Source organism: Rhinoraja longicauda, chromosome 21, assembly GCF_053455715.1.
Source record: "Rhinoraja longicauda isolate Sanriku21f chromosome 21, sRhiLon1.1, whole genome shotgun sequence".
In the NCBI taxonomy this organism is placed as follows: domain Eukaryota; kingdom Metazoa; phylum Chordata; class Chondrichthyes; order Rajiformes; family Arhynchobatidae; genus Rhinoraja; species Rhinoraja longicauda.
In genome coordinates this window covers 17,520,875-17,538,030 of record NC_135973.1, presented here as the reverse complement: position 1 = coordinate 17,538,030, position 17,156 = coordinate 17,520,875, and the positions used below count along the sequence as shown (strand labels likewise).

The following is a 17,156-nucleotide window of genomic DNA, read 5'->3' as shown; positions in this document are numbered from 1 at the left end:
GTTGTTACAGAAACTTCATGCTATGTTCAATGAGAGCTATGATGGCATGAAGGGTGAGCAAGCACAACACATCAGGATTCGACCCAATGTGGAACCTGTCTACCGAAGACCGTGACCAGTGCCATATTCACTGAAAAGTAAAGCGGAAGCTGAAATCAAAAAGTTGGAACAAAACTACTGGTTAAAACAGATCGCCATGATTGGGCTACTCCAACAGTAGTGGTTCCGAAAGCGGACAACAGAGTGAGATTGTGTGGAGACTACAAAGTGACCATCAACCAGGCAGTGGATGATGAACAGTATCCACTACCAATCTCAAGATTTTACGCTGAACTTGCTGGTTCCAAGGTATTTGAGCTAGATCTGTCACATGCAAATGCTCAGCAAAATGTTGATCGTAAGAGCCAGCAGTACCTCACGATAAACACACACATGGGGCTGTATTCCTATACAAAACTACCCTTTTAAAAAAAAATCAAAAATATTTATTTAAATATGAAAATAATATATATAGTACAATAAAAACAAAACGGAACCCACCACCATAATACAAGACAAACAATAAACTATGATACAACTATCTTACACTCCTCGTCAAGGATGCATTCAACCCCCCGCGGTGCCCAACGGTCCCGGAAATCCCCCAGTGTGCCCGTGGACAGCGCATAATCCCTCTCTAACGCCGCCCGGGCACGGACGTAACCCTAGAAAAGGGGCAGGCAGCTGGCTCGGGCAGAGCCCTCTTCCGCCTTGACTCGCGGATGGCCAGCTTGGCCAGGTCCAGGAGCAACCAAACTAGGCCATCCTCGGCCCCACCCTCTCCTTTACGCACAGGGTGTCCAAAGATGACGATGGTGGGTGAGATATGCAGCCAGAAGGCAAGGAGCAGCCCCTTTAGATATTGGAACAAGGGCTGTAACCTCACACACTCCATGTACGCGTACACACCTGCAAAAGTGTGAACTGCAAGAGAAACAGGTTGCAGGGGACTCCTCGGTGTAGTACCCTCCACCCCAGGTCCCCGATGTAGAGGGGGAGAATCCCTGTGTAGAGGGACCCCCACTGGGGGGCCACAAAACTACCTTATGGTGTGAAGTCAGCACCAAAAATCATCCAAGCTACAATGGTCAAGATTCTGCAAGGAACATCACATTGAGCAATCAAGATGACTTGCTGATTGCAACTGCTACTGGGGAGGAGAATCTGGAGATACCTAGTGAAGTGTTGAAACGGCTTGATGATCACAATATAAAGTTGAAAAGAAGCAAATGTGCATTCTTACAGGCTGAAGTAGTGTATCTTAGTTTGAAAGTGGATCAACATGGAATACAACCAGTGAAGCAAAAGATTGAAGCTATAGCAAATGCACCAACACCACAGAATGTGTCTCAACTACGCTCCTTCCTGGGTATGGTATAGTATTACTCATGCTTCTTACCCGAGTTAACAACAAACACTCCTCTTCACAAGTTGTTGAAAAAGTATAAAAAATGGGAATGGTCCAAAGAACAACAAAATGCTTATGATGCATGTAAGAAGAGCTTGACCAGTAATGCATTACTGTTCACTACGATACAAATCGCAAGTTAAAGTTAGCTTGTGATGTATCTAGTTGTGGGGTAGGAACTGTGATTTCACATGTAATGGAACATGAACAAGAAAAGCCCATAGCGCACACACACTTACCAAGAGTGAGTGTAATTATGCACAAATCGAGAAAGAAGCCCTTGGTATCATCTTTGTGATTAAGAAATTCCATCAGTATCTGTTGGGTAGGAAATTTACCATGGTTACTGATCATAAGCCACTTCTCGCTATTCTTGTTCCTCAGTCAACAATACCTACAATGGCAGCCTCGAGGATGTAGCGCTGGACAGTTTTCCTGTCACAGTATGACTACAGCATTGAGTACCGCAGCTCAAAAGAAAATGCTATTGCTGGTGCATTGTCACGTTTGCCTCATGAAGAATCAGATGTGGGCACTGATGGTGCTATCTACGTCACAGAAGCAATGGGCAATGACTTCCCAGTCACAGCAGCTGAAATTGCTGCTGAAACTCAAAAGGGCACAGTGTTAAAACAAGTATACGAACAAACTTTGTGTGAATGGTCAGAAACGAAAAAAAGGAACTAATGAACTAAAATCTTATCCCAATAGACAACATGAACTGTCATGCGAGCAAGGGTGTATTAAATGGGGTCAGAGAGTAGTAGTACCCAATTGTTTAAGACAAAGATTACTTAAAGAACTCCATAGTGAATACACAGGTATTGTGGGAATGAAGTCTGCAGCCAGAGGTTGCATCTATTGGCCAGGATTGGACATCAAACACAACATTGGGAGGCTGCAACGAATCGTTCAATCAGCTGAGAAGGTTGTTGGCTGCAACCTTCCCCCAATTGACAAACTGTACACTGCAAGGGCCAGGAAGCAAGCGGGCATCTCTGACTCCTCTCACCCTGGCCACAAACTCTTTGAAGCACTTCCCTCTGGAAGGAGACTCCGGACTGTCAAAGCAGTCACAGCCAGCCATGAAAACAGGTTTTTTTCCACGAGTAGTAGCTCTACTCAATAACCAAAAGTTTAGTCTCTTTTTGCTCTGGTTTATTTCACTCACATGTTTAAACTGTAATGTTTCTTACTGAAATATCCTACCATGCCATAACCTACCACAGGGTGTACGCCAGCTGAACTTCTCATGAAAAAAGGCTCAGAACTAGATGACCCAATGTTGAACAAAAACAATCTGATCAGAAACATCATTATGGTGGAAGTCAAAAAGAACATAGGTTCAATACACTTGATCGGGTTCATGTTCTCAGCCCCTCTTACAAAGCAAACAAATGGGAGGTGGGAACAGTAGTTGAAGTGTGTGGTACCAGGAGGTACTTGATAGAAATTGGAGGACGTGTTAGAAGTGTGCACATAAATCATATGATCCCAGCAAGGGATGAACCGAGAGAAGAGCAAAGCATAGATGAAGAAGCAGATATGTCAGACTTTGGTATTATTCAAGTTCAGATGTAAAATCAGAATCTCCAAAGAGAGACAAAGATGAATGATCCTGAACTTGTTTCTCCTTTAGAACCACAACCTAACACTCCCCCTAAACCACTCAGGAGATCAGAAAGATGGTGTAAACCAGTCGTCGGATTAAATTTATAAAATTGTACAGGGCCTTGGTGAGGCCGCACCTGGAATATTGTGTGCAGTTTTGGTCTCCTAATCTGAGGAAAGACGTTCTTGCCTTAGATGGAGTACAGAGAAGGTTCACTAGATTGATCCCTGGGATGGCGGGACTTTCATATGAAGAAAGACTGGATAGACTAGGCTTGTACTCGCTGGAATTTAGAAGACTGAGGGGGGATCTTATAGAAACATATAAAATTCTTAAGGGGTTGGAGAGGCTAGATGCGGGAAGATTGTTCCCGATGTTGGGGGAGTCCAGAACCAGGGGTCACAGCTTAAGGATAAGGGGGAAGTCTTTTAGGACCGAGATGAGAAAACATTTCTTCACACAGTGGTGAGTCTGTGGAATTCTCTGCCACAGAAGGTAGTTGAGGCCAGTTCATTGGCTATATTTAAGAGGGAGTGAGATGTGGCCCTTTTTGCTAAAGGGATCAGGGGGTATGGAGAGAAGGCAGGTACAGGTTACTGAGCTGGATGATCAGCCATGACCATATTGAATGGCGGTGCAGGCTCGAAGGGCCGAATGGCCTACTCCTGCACCTATTTTCTATGTTTCTATTCTTGTTTGTCTAATTTACAAGTTATTTTACTTTCTAAGGGGAGAGCAGTGTAGTGTATATAATGGTAACTGTAACTTTAAGAACTGAATGCTAGAATTGTATGATTTGTGTCATGTGATATATTCAAAATCTTATCAGTCTCGTGAATATGTGTGAGTATGCACAGTGTACGTTTGCAAAATAAAGACCCACACTGGCAACCGTGTACCGAAAACCAGTGCTTGTTTCTATCTACATGCTGAAGCCATAATATCTTACATGGCTTGTTGAAACATTCAATGTTAATTCCATGAGCCAGTGTAAGCCATTTAGCCCTTTGTGGCTGTACCACATTCGTGCATCGACTTTATTACATGTTCAGTGACTGATCTCCTTCAATTCTAAATAAAGTCATCCCTGAAATAGCAACACAAACTTTTGCTCCACGCCTGCCTCTACTGACCTTGGCAGATGTGACAAAAGTGGGCTCATGTCCAAGGCTGGATATTAATTCCTCAGGCATTTCTAAGTTCCTCACCCTTCATAGACCCCAGCCAGAGTGTAGTGAATTGTGGAATTCATACAAATCACTGTGAGGCCAAGACATTGGGTATTTTTAAAGTGGAAATTGATAGGATCTTGATTACGAAGGGCATCAAAGGTTACAGGGAGAAGGTGTAACATTTCCTCTTCTTTTGTCAAATCATCTTATATCTATGTCACTGATAAGACTTGACTAGAAACTATTTCTCCTTTTACTGAAAGGCAACAATTGTAACTTATAACTCCCTTATTAGTCTCAACAAAAATACTAGGCCTCTACAGCACAGGTTAGATATGGAATAAAGCATCGGATGCTTCCTGTGATCATACAGATTAGTAATTCAACATTCGTGCTTCATACAGTTTTGTAAACCAGTTCAAGATCAAGTACAGCATCACTGGATAAAGGGAGAATAAATTATGTACAAACTAATATCTCAGTTAATTCAGTAAATCTATCCTTCAGCTTTTATCTTTGCACAGTTTCTGAATCATAAATGAATATTTTTGTCCTGTGAAACTCATCCCTCCAACAGCAAGGCCAAACTGTCTTGTCTCCTATGTATAGTACTATGTATAATAATCACGATAAAGTTATCATCACTACATAACTGAGTACATTCCACTTCTCATTACCTTCTTGAATCCTTTTTATCCCATTTATAAGGAAATGGGAAAGACAATTGTGTGTAAAAGTCACAAAGAATTAATAGAAGCAGATACAATGACAACTAAAAGATATTCAGACAGATATGTATAAGAAGGGTTTAGAGGGCTACAGGCCAAATTAAGGCAAATGGGACCAGCCCTGTGTGAGAAGGTGGGACTAAGAGCCTGTTTCATTTAAGGATGGCACATTTTTTCCCCAGGATATTAGTGAATGATTGTCATCAATTATAAAATATTTCTTTAAATATCTTCCTGCAACCACAGTTCTGGGGCATTGATCCAGAAACAAGCTTGAATCCTAGAGGAACAGCACCTCATATTCTGCTTGGTTAGCTGACAGCATAACAGTATGAACATTGAATTCTGCAATTTTAGGTAACTTACTTACAAAACCCTCCTCTGGGTCCCACCTAGATGCGGACCCATTTCTCCCAACCACATACATATCCTCCCTATGGCTTCACAATTCACACTTCTATCCTTATCTCACACCTTTTGTCTTTTCATCTCTGACCTTTACCTAATTATCTGCCCATCAATCCCCTTCTCATCCATCACTGGCTAGGCTTTGTCCTGCTCGTCTTTTCCAGATTTCTCCCCCTCACACAATCAGTCTGAAGGGTCCTGACCCGAAACATCACATATCCATGTTCTCCAGATGCTGCCTGGCTCACTGAGTTACTCCAGCACTTTGTGTCTTGTTTTTGTAATCCAGCATCTGCAGTTTCTTGTGTATCCTCTCTCTTGAATCCCACCGACAATAATAAGATTGGTAGGTTTTTTTTAAAAACCTGGCCTTCACATAGTTAATTATGAAAATATTAGATTATCATAAAATATATCTGATCCCTCAACATTCTTCAGGCGAAGGAAATCTGCATTCTCCCACCCAGTCACCCGAGTCATTCTGGACTCAGCAATGTACTGACTCTTAACTGCCTCTGCACAGATGCAATAGAGGATACACAATAAATATTAGAATTCCACATTTTTTTTCCGTAAATTCCATCTTTAATAGGTGTCTCACATCCTAAAATCGCACGTTACCTGGTTGAGTTCACAATGTATTGTTCAAGCGAATTCTATGGAGTACATTCAATGAATTTGTCCTCAGGACTACCTTTGCCATTATAATATGCCCAGTCCATATTCAATTTATTTATGATTATAGAGTTACTTACATTTGTCACTGGCCATCATTATGTTTTCATTGAAAGTTCCAGAGAATAATTATTGCTGGAGCACAAGTAGGCAACATATTTTAACATATTTGCATATGACATAGAAACCCAATTGGCCCAGAAAGTCAATACTGACTCTCAGTTCAATCCCAGTTCCCCATTTCTTTCTGCAAGTCGTTCTGCCCCCTCATGTGCATCAACTGAGTTCTTGATTCTCCTACCTCCAGCTTAAACTGGAGGAAATGTGCAGTAACCAATTAACCTAACAAGCAACAAGTCATCAGGATGAAGGCATGAGCTCCCGAGTCCATGTGGTTACAGGAAGAATATGGAAACTCCATGCAGATCGCACCAGAGGCAGGGATTGAACCCGGATCACTGTAGCTGTGAGCCACCAGCACTATCTCTACCCCACTGTGTGGTTCTTGCCACCCACTCTGACTCCCAGCAGTATTGTATGCTCCTTGTTATTCCACATCACCAAACTGATTCTACATCCTGACCTCATAAGCCCAGATCCTAACGCCGTGCCTTCCTAACAGCGCAATTCATGAACTCTCCTGCCTCTGCTTGCCACCCCTTCCCACACATCCCTTCCATCTTTTCTATTCATCCCATTTTTCAAAAACATCATGGACTGAAATATCCAGTTCAAATGGTATTAAATACACAATTTAGTTAATATATTTGTAACAAATCTTTGAAGCAATCAAATAAGAATCATTCAATTTTGATTTTTATCATTTTGCTGCTGCACGATCAATATTTTCCTTTGTCCTATTCTGCTTTGCCTTACTCATATTACTGCAGTGTACTGTTAAGTTTGTTCTGTTTTCAGGCTAATGAATTTCCTTTCACCCGAACACTCACCCACACTGGTTAGTAATCAATCTATTGAGGGTTTTTTTCAAAATGTGTAAATTAGAGATAGATAAAGGAGAATCAGTTGATGTAGAATATTCATTTTCAGATGCTAGCTAATAATGCTACAGGGAACTGATAATAAGGGTGGAGTTCATGGGATGGAATGGAAAGGAGGGAGTGTAATGCATCAGTACAGCTGGACAACTGGTTAACAGGCAGAGTAGATTGAACAGGTCATTTGGCGGGATGTGATCAGGGGAATGCTCCATAAGCAATGTTTGGGTCTCAGCAACTTAAAAACCAAGCAAAATATTTCCAAGCCTGCTGACAATTAAAGCTAGATGGGAAAGTTAGGTTGTGAGGACAGAGTCTGTGAGAGGATACAGAAGAGTTAATTGAATGAGCAAAAAGGCAGAAAAGTACAATTTTCTACTTGGTGTTCACAAGTATTGATTATCAGAAAACATTTTTAAAATGTGAGACTAGTAAATGCTGACATTCAGAGGAATTTGCTGGCTCGTGTGCAAATTACAGCAAGTTAACATGCAGTAATAGCAAGCAATTAGGCATCAAATGAAATGTATGAGAAAGGAAGTCATGTTGCAAATACTTCAGGATTAATAGTTTCAATTTTCGTACCCAAGATATATATTGCTTACAGAGAAGTGTCGAGTTCACTAGCCACTTTAGAAATTAGTTGAACAATTTCTACAGTCACAGGGGATTGATTCTTTATTCTAGAAGCCTGGGAGTGCTCCATGAATAAGTATATTGAAGACCAAGATTTTTGGGTGTGAAGGGAATCACAGGACATGGAGAAGCTCAGCTGTGATTACTGAATAATGCTGCAGATCAAGGGATTATTTAGCCTCTCCCCAGCCCCCCTCCCCTGCCTATTTTTAATTTATTGAAGCTTCTTTCGGATATCCTTTAATGTATTGAGACCGTCACCCATGTCCCTTAGACACAGAACAAAATTTATTTCACCTTAAATACACCAGATGAGATTCTACACTTTCCAATCTTCCAAACTCTCCATAAACTTTAACCTTACTTAATGTTTTCTGTGACAATGACTCTTATTGTCCACCTTAACTTCCATCACTAAAATATTCCTGAACTTGCTTTAACTACTCTTAGAGACTGTCTGGCACCTGTTGCTCTCTGGCTCCTATCCTGAGATACTGGCACTCTTAGGTCCATTTCTTATTGTTCTTCACCCTGGCATCAGGTTGCAGCCCTTGGCTCAAACAAGCTGAGGCTCACTACAGGGAAGCGAGTTTGGGCACACAGGTTTCAGCTCCATCACTGAACAGTGTAGATGTCCACAGCTGCAACGGGAGCCAGAGAAGAGAGGAGGGATTGCTGCCACTATACTAAGAGAATGGAGGGAAGCAGGAGGATTGCAACTACCCTGAAGGGTGTTTGCCCATTTGTAAGTATTAAATGTCAGTGATATTCTAGGTTCTGCACTTAGCCTTAATTGAGGGCAGGGAAGGGAGGTTGAAATAATCGTCACTATGCATTATACGATTTATGAGCTAAGGGAACCCCATGGTGTAAGTGACTGGTCTCCGATTGCTGCCAGTTTTAATATTCAAGAAACCCTGACTTTGCTCTCAAAGCATAATTGAGCAGCATACACGGTCACAGTGGACAACCGTCATCGATATTCGACCGTCCTTACAGTCAAGGATGACATTCTTCCACTCCAGTTCCATGGTTCCAAATTAGATGAAGACTAACGTGAGCAGACACAGACATTCCACAGTATTCTGGGTCTCCCCTCACTCCCAGTTTGATTTTGATGATTACTACTTGGGTTTACCATGCTCAAAAGTAAGACTGTTCATTTTGTAACTCTTCCCAGGAAAAAAAAACAATTCCTCACTCAGATTTTCAGTGAACTGAACCCAAGAGAAAGCGTTGACTTTCTGTAGACTAACCCTTTGAACTTTTTCCCTTACATCGTCCATGTTACAGGAACAGAGTGATCGTTTGGGAGCTGAAACCAGGTCTGCAATGCGTATTTTGTGGGGAGCTTTGGTTTTGCTGGCTGTAGCTGTGGCTGTTGGGGGCTCAATCACTGGCATCTTGAGTCTGAATGGAAGTAGCCGGCAGGTAAGTTTAAATCCTCTGCCCTGCTTGTGTCTGGGGTTAAAAGGTAGATTGGTGGAAAGTTAGAAAATATAGAGTAGTCAGAGTAGAACTGCAGGTGAAGTTGAGAATCTAATCCCTTGCTTCAGAAAACCTAATTTCAATCAACAGTTCAATTTTAAACAATTAGCAATGTTAGATTATTGACAGGATCAGTGCAAAACAGATTGCCAATTCAGATTCTGAAGCAAATGCTGTATTTTTTGTTCCAGTTTAGTTGCAGAATTTAAGAATCAGGGGTGTTTAATTGTATTATGTACCCAGACTGGAACAATGACATTCTGACTTGCTGCAGCTTTACAGGCACAATAAAACAAATAAATATAAAATAAACGCAGTTATTCTTTGGAAATCAGATTATGGTAATGCAAGCCAAAGAACACAGTGCAACTTTTCACAAAAATCCTTTGTTATCTACTGGCATCGGCTTCTTACTTCCAGATTTTTTTAACTAAATTTAAAATCTCAAATCGTCAGTGGAACCGATTAGATTCACAAAAGACCTTGCATTTACGTGGCATTATAATATCTGTTGCACTATAGCAAATAAAGTGTAAAAAAAGTACTGAAGTAACTCAGCGGGTCAGACAGCATGTCAGGAGAACATAAATACGCGACATTTCGGGTTGGGAATATTTTTCAGATTTTATCTAATGTTGCAGCAAATAAAGTATATTTGAAATAAAGTTATTGTTGCAATCTAGTAATACAAGCTGATTTTCACACAACAACTGCTCAAAAGCCATTAAATAACTGGGCTGCGGCCGAGAACTTAATGGGATTGCTTGTGCCCATCTCACAGCTACAGGGCCTCAGTTTAAGGTGTCAACTGAAAGAAAATTCTTCCACTTTTATATACTTTATATTGCTCTAATCAGGTGTCTGAGCTCAGACTTGAATCCAAACCCAATGATCCCGAATAAAAAGTTCTACCTTTGATCTACAGCAGTCACCACATTTTCACAGGTACCAGCAGCGATTAAAAGCAAAAAGAAACCCTCAAATGCTGGACATCTGAAATAAAAACTGAAAATGGGGTCGGGTGCATCTGTGGAGATGCACCCGACCCCAATGATCTCAATAAAAGGTCAGAATCAAACAGGCTTTAAGTTGGAGAGAAGGGGAGATGTGGAGAGGAGAACTCGAGTGGAACCCTGAATGAAACAAGTGGTGATGGTGCCAGCTGAGAGCAAGTTATGAAGGCTCAATAATCACAGCTGATCTGTAGCTTGATCAACCCAAAACACTAACTCCATTTTGTTCTCACAACAGATACTGCCTGGTCTTCTGGGTAATTCCAGCATTCTCCCTTATTTTGGATTTCCAGTAACTGTTGTGCTTTGTATCTCAGTTCTTTTTTCTCCCTCTTCTGCCCTCACTCGTTTCTTTCCAGTTCCACCTCCTCCATACAGATCAGATACCAATAACAAACCTTCACTATCCACTCTGATAGCACCATCACCACTTGCTTCATTCACTCTTGGACTTGGCCCAATCACAAATATAACTTTTTGCGTTCTCCACCCCTTCCCATCCACAATCATTTGAAATACATTTATTTACAGCAACTTGAAACAATAACTTTGAACCTAACTCCATGGATGCTGTCTACGTGGCAGAATAGTTCCAATATTTTGTGTTTTTAGTACCGCTTGGTCCATCTCATGCCGGGGCATTTTCATCAAGTTAGATGCTTGTTTCTTTATGAACAATGTATATATAGGTCCACCGCCAATTTTCCGGCAACTGGTGGCCCGGTACCTTCTTTAATCTCGACAAAATTACGAAAGTGAACTTGAAATCCCCTCCGGAAGACCTGCGCTGGGCGAGGCGGTCGGTCTCGCCCTTATCCAGACTTCTATGGCCAATCGGTGGTTCAAATTTGCTCCCTGCAGCCAGTGCTCTGGAACTCCAGTGGATCCGCTCCCATAGCCGACTTCTGAGGCCGACTTTGCTGGCCCACATCTTGGCCCCCCTTCCCCCCGGTGGCCTAGGTGGACCGCACTGATACCGTACGAATCCTCTCAAAGACTATGACCTCTGATGGTCCGGCAAAAGGGATATCCATCAAGGCTCTGGAGCCAAGTGTGCCAGAAAATCGATGGTGGACCTGTACTTGTTTTAATTGAATGTTTTTGTCTATTTGCATTTAATTTAGTTTAGTTTAAAGGTACAGCAGGGAAACAGGCCTTTCCGCCCAATGAGTCAACACTGACCATTATTCACATGTTCACAGTAGTTCTATGTTACCCATTTTTGCATCCACTCCCTACCCATTAGGGCCAATTTATAGAGACCAATTAACCGACAAACCAACAGTCTTTTGGATGTGGGAGAAAAGCTGGAGGAAACCCACGCAGTCACAGGGAGAACGTTCAAACTCCACAATGACAGCACCCGAGAGGCAGCAGCACCTCTGTGCTGCCCTGAGTTGCTGTTGTGTCAAAATCTGTCTGAGCATCTATGTCTCTTACTTCTCTGTCTGTTACAATGAAATGCAGGTAAAGAGGTGACAGCCACTGCCTTGTTGTTTTCTCTGATTTTAACATCCAAGTTTTTGCCTATCCACAGGTTGTTCAGATAACACTGCACGATGTGCAGGGTGCCATTGTCAATCAATCAGTGGTTGTGAACCAGGATGAGGACCTGGTAACTTATCACATAGTGGACAGGAACCACACGGCGGTGGTGCTGCTTGACAGCAAGAACGTGAGTGGGGATATGGGTGGCCTAGTTGGCAAAGCGATGCTATAACATTAACAGTTACTGCTCTGATCACTGCCAGATAAATCATCAGACAAAAGCTGATTGGTGTTCAATTAGAAGTTACAATGCCAGTTGCCAAGCATTCTTCCACGTTTCTCCATCTTGCATTTATCTAACCGCTCCTTGAATGCTTTAACCACTCTCTTTATAAGGAATTTCCTCCTGAATTCCTTACTGGGCGCATCAGTCTTATATATGCTCCATTTTGAATTCCTCTATAAAAGGAAACATCTTCGGGCTTATGCCTACTGAATGTCTAACATACCTTGAGACTTCAGTCCTAAATGTCAAACACTAACTCATTTTTTACGCCCAGTCCCAGTCATGGCCAAGGTATGGGCACTCTCGCCTGTGAAAAGATGTTGTCATAACCATGGATTTTGGATTTGCAATGAGTTTTTGCCATAGTTCAGTTACAGTTTCCAAGAGGCTCACTGGAAACTCCATTACTTATGAAAATCAAAGTTAAAGTACAAGTACCTCCTCTGGCTACAAAGCATCCAACTGCAGTGCAATAAGGAGAATGAGTCCTCTCCAGCTCTAACATTCCTCCAGCTCCACAACCATGTTTTAAACCCAGACTTGCTACCACAGCTACATGTGTTTTCTCGGTGCGTGCCTGCGCCTCCATCTTACTGATTGTATGCCTCGTTGTCATCTTCCCCATAGCTAACAACGATCAATTCTATATCTTCCTTGATCTTCGTCCCCTTTTATCTCTCATTTTCACACTTTACCCTTTCATATCTCCATGTCTCCCTCTCCCCTGATTCTCAGTCTGAAGAAGGGTCTCGACCCAAAACGTCATTCATTTTTTCTCTCCAGAGATGCTGCCTGTCCCGCTGATTGTGTCTGTCCCAGCGTTTTGTGTCTACCTTCGGGAGAATGACTTGATTTTCTGAATGGATGTATGTTGCAGAAATCGTCAGTGTGATACTTCCATATGCTCACAAATTGATTTTTTTCTCCTTCGGCAGAGTTTAGTTTGTTACCAGCCAGGTGGGAAGAACATCTGCCTTGTTCGAAATATGACAGCTGTTGACCAAGAGAATATGCAAACAGTCATTACTGCTCAACGTCAGAAGGTAAGGCAATGGTATGATTTCTCAGAGGCAGACTTCCAATCAGAATGTGGCTTCCAAGAGCTAGATGTGACACAAGTGCAAGTGCAATACCAGTCCAGAGGCAGATGGTGAATTCAGTTGCCGAGATTTGATCAGCTGGTGACATTGTTCCCTCACGTTTAGTGAATATTAGTGGAGAGAGGGATCAGGCGAGGGAAATTAATTCAATATCCAGATGCAAAAAGGAAATCATTTATTTAAATCTCTTCACTTCTTTCGCAATGTTAAAAGATGAAGTTCAGGCTCCCAAAGTGAGTAATATTTGGTTAGAGAAAACTCACGCGGTCACAGGGAGAACATATAAACTCCCTACAATTAGCACCTGTAATCAGGATCGAACCCAGGTCACTGGTGTTGTAAGGCAGCAGCTCTACCGCTGTGTCACTGTGCCGCCATTTGACATTTCTATACTGGGAACAAGGTTCTGACTGTCTATCCTATCTATGTCTCTCGCACTTGTATACTTCTAGCATGTCACCCCTCAGCCTCCAACACTCCAGAGAAAACTATCCATGTTTATCCAACCTTTCCTTATACCTAATACCCTCTAATCCAGGCAGCATTCTGGTAAACCTCATGCACCCTCTACAAAGCCTCCACATCCTTCATGAGCTAACCAGATGATTGTTGATGCTGTCTCAATGTGGGTAATGAATACTTGTTAATCACAACCAATTTGTCTGGAGGTGTAAAGATGGGAAAACAAATGAGGGTGGTGAGTAGAGAGAGAGAGAGAGAGAGAGAGAGAGAGAGAGAGAGACACACACACACAAATACAACAGTTGCTGATAATCTGAAATGACATCGATCATGCATCATCAATAGAAAGAGAGAAACTAAATTAATTGTCTGATGAAGGGTCTTGACCCGAAACGTCACCTATTCCTTTTCTCCAGAGATGCTCCTTGACCTGCCAAGTTATTCCAACATTTTGCATCTACCTTCGGTGTAAACCAGCATCTACAGTTCCTTCTTACACAAACTAAGTTAATGATGCCATCTTGCATCATTCTGTGCTGAGAAAGTGGGAAGATAACTGTGGGAGTCTGTGGATTTGTAATGGTATGTGTTGCAAACGTAAACCCTGAGAAAGAGCAGAGAAATTGAGAAAGTCAAGAGAAAGTGAGTGAAGTTAAAGAAGTTGTTCATGAGAAAGTTCAGCCAGGTAAAGGAGGGTAGTGGTGGAGGGAGAATGGTTGGACCCCTGTTCAAAGAAGCAAATGGCACTGAGGTGTGAAGAGACTGGATGTTTCTGGAGACTGGAAATTGGAAACTGTCAAAAGTGGAGAGGACCTCAGAGGTGTCACAAGTGTAAGTGGGAATGAACTAGACAAGAGGAAAAGAATAGTCTAGTGGGAAGAAACAAGTTCTGTGGCAAAAGAACCTGACGCAATTGGTCCATTAGGGCAGCCCTACTTGCAGATCTTTGTAAGATGTAGAAACAGGATATGTGAGGTTAGGTGTAATGAGACTGGATAGCACAGTCAATAACAACTTCCATTGCTTTGCCAGATACATCGATTAGGCAGTAATGAGCCAGATTAGATTTTGTCTTTTTTGACCTTTTGTGAACAGGACATACCTGGGCAGTTTTTGCACATTGTTGGATGGAGGCCAGTGTCGTATAGTCCTGAAACAGTTTGTTGGTTTTAAAGAGCAAGTTTTCTGTTCATAACTGGGATGTTGTCTGGTCCTATACTGCTTTTGCTGTTTAGCATTACATGTAGTCCTGGTCCCTGTGCTCTCACTTGATATCACATGAGAATATAACCGGCTGAAAAGTAGCTTTGGCAATGATGGGGATCTTGGGGGAAGCTAAGAAGGAACACCTATTCATCTCTACTGGCTAAACATGGTTGTGAACATTTCAGCCGTGTCTTTAACACTTACATGCTGGGACCTGCCACTGTTGTGGACGGAGATGGTCCTTAAGCCTCTTTTTCCATTAGCTGTTTAATTGCCCACCGTCATTTACGGCCAGATGTGATGAAAATGCTGAGGTTTAACCTGATCCAGTGTTTATGAGCAAAAAAGCACGCAAACTGATGGAGTACCTTAACAGGTCAGGCAACATCTCTGGAGAGCATTGACAGGTGATGTTGTAGAGTGTGAGTTGAAACTGAGACGTAGGGATGGGCCAAAGCCCAGCAAGTGATTAGTGGACACAGGTAAGGGGGGTTTTGATTAGTAGACGGTTGGACAAAGACCAGAGATAAAAAGACAAAAAGAGTGAGATAAGGATAGAAGAGGTGCACATTTTAAAGCCAGAGGAAGGAATATCGGTGGAAAGGGGTATCGGTAGGAAAGGAACAAATGGGTGGGACATAGGGAAGATCAGGAGAAAAAAAGTGGGGGTAATCCAGCATGTGCAATTCCTTGTGTCTACATTGCTTGTGAGACTGCCCAGCTCTGTTAATTGCATGCTGCCTTTTCTATTCAGTGGACAGTGTCCTTTTTGCAGCTTCACTAGGCTGGCATCTCCTCATTTTTAAATATGCCTGATGCTCTCCGTTTATACAGTGTTGGTTTTAAAATAGTTCATATAATTGGGACATGAATTAGAGTAAGAAGGGTGTGCTGCTAGGATGAATGAGTGAAAAGTTTGATGAACAGTACATTTTCCTACAATTAGAAAGCTGGCATACTGGAAAGATAAATCTCAATGAGAGACTCAATGCACCGGAGATTTAAGCTTCAATGGCAGCGATGAGCTGTTATTAGAAGATTGCAGAGCTGAAAGAAAAGGCCAATGAATTGAACTGTTGTTCTTTTCTTGCCTTTGATCCAACTTTACCTGCGTTCCCAGAAGCAGAAACAAATTACACTTGTATAGCCCCAAAATACTAAATCTTACCAAGATTTCTTGCAAGGAATAGAAAAGCCACATTGTGCAAAAGAACTAAGCAAGAAGATTAAAGGCATGGTAGAATATTTAAGCGGAGAACTAGAGTGTATATCAGGAACAACAGGCAGGATTAGGAGGATTCTGAAATCACTATGTCGAGGCAGGAAGCCAGTGGACGATGGAGAAGCAGTACTTATGCGGGACAAGAGTTCAGGATGTACACACCACATATAGCAAATAAAATGAATTAAAAACAGAGGTATTCAACAGAGAAAACATTTCTTATTTTAGTTCAACCAGGTGTTGGTGCGGAGAAATGAAACACAGTTCTCCAGACTGTACCTTGGGATACTGACTAAAAACAATGTGGACCTGTTAGCTCTGGGAGAGCACATTGACAGCCTCTGTGATCACATGCCTATTTACTGGCTCCAGAAAAGTAACAGTGAGTACTACATTTTCTTCTGCATTTCAATGATTACACAATGCTATTTTCTAAAATACCAAGTTTCAGGTTAGGAATGACATACTTTCATTGAGTTCATTTATACATGACAATGCAGAAGGTCAGAAGTATAGTTTTCTTTCTGGCTGCACTACAATAAACCCCACTTAATTGCAGTCAGGCAAGAATAAAATCCGGATTCCTTATCAACAGAGTGTCTCAACGAGTGTCACACAGTAACATGCAAGTCAGAGTGATGGAAGCAGGTTACACTCAATCTTCGATATCTACACGATAATTTTTTGACCCTGATCATGAATCGGCTCCCAAAGGGTACAGCTAATTTGTGCACTCATTAAATGCAGGTTATGCAGGCTGAAGGAATGCATTCCACCACAGCTGCTGTTTTTTTTCTCATGGTGTTACCTTTCTGCTTCCACAGGGCCTTCAAAGCAACGGCTGATCTACTTCTGCATCGATATCTGCTTTCCAAATAATGTCTGTGTCTCAGTATGTTTTTACTATCTGCCAGATTAAATAATGGAACTTTTTCCTCATGTCACTCCTAATGATAATATAAAGTCTGTTTAAAAAAGTTTGATGTATGCTTCATCGTGCCACTTTCTTTAGTTCTGCAGTATAGATTCCATTTTTCCTAGTACTTAGTCAGAGTTCTGATAATTAGTGAGCCATATTGGGGGGGAAAAATTAGTCCCCATTCCCACCCACTGAAAAGCTGGAAACTAACAGGAACCAACAGTAACCAGTAACCTGATTCTTGTTGCAATGACACATACTGAATGGGAAAGGGATGGAAGGATTGAATGAAAGCG

General features: G+C 41.9%; 1 protein-coding gene across 1 annotated transcript; it reads left to right on the top strand.

The window, feature by feature from the left end:
- Nucleotides 1–8,370: 8,370 nt before the first annotated feature.
- On the top strand, nucleotides 8,371–16,860 carry bricd5 (BRICHOS domain containing 5). Its single transcript, XM_078418542.1, has 6 exons — nucleotides 8,371–8,421; nucleotides 8,970–9,107; nucleotides 11,715–11,852; nucleotides 12,887–12,994; nucleotides 16,170–16,323; nucleotides 16,766–16,860. The coding sequence occupies exons 1-6, from the start codon at nucleotides 8,371–8,373 to the stop codon at nucleotides 16,858–16,860; spliced, it is 684 nt and encodes a 227-aa protein (XP_078274668.1).
- The last annotated feature ends 296 nt before the right edge of the window (nucleotides 16,861–17,156 follow it).

Excerpts from the sequence above, each read along its gene's own strand:
- bricd5 (XM_078418542.1), top strand. The coding sequence starts at position 8,371 with ATGGAGGGAAGCAGGAGGATTGCAACTACCCTGAAGGGTGTTTGCCCA. Across the intron at positions 9,108-11,714 it reads TGAATGGAAGTAGCCGGCAG|GTTGTTCAGATAACACTGCA; the intron begins GTAAGTTTAAAT and ends GCCTATCCACAG. Across the intron at positions 11,853-12,886 it reads TGCTGCTTGACAGCAAGAAC|AGTTTAGTTTGTTACCAGCC; the intron begins GTGAGTGGGGAT and ends CTCCTTCGGCAG.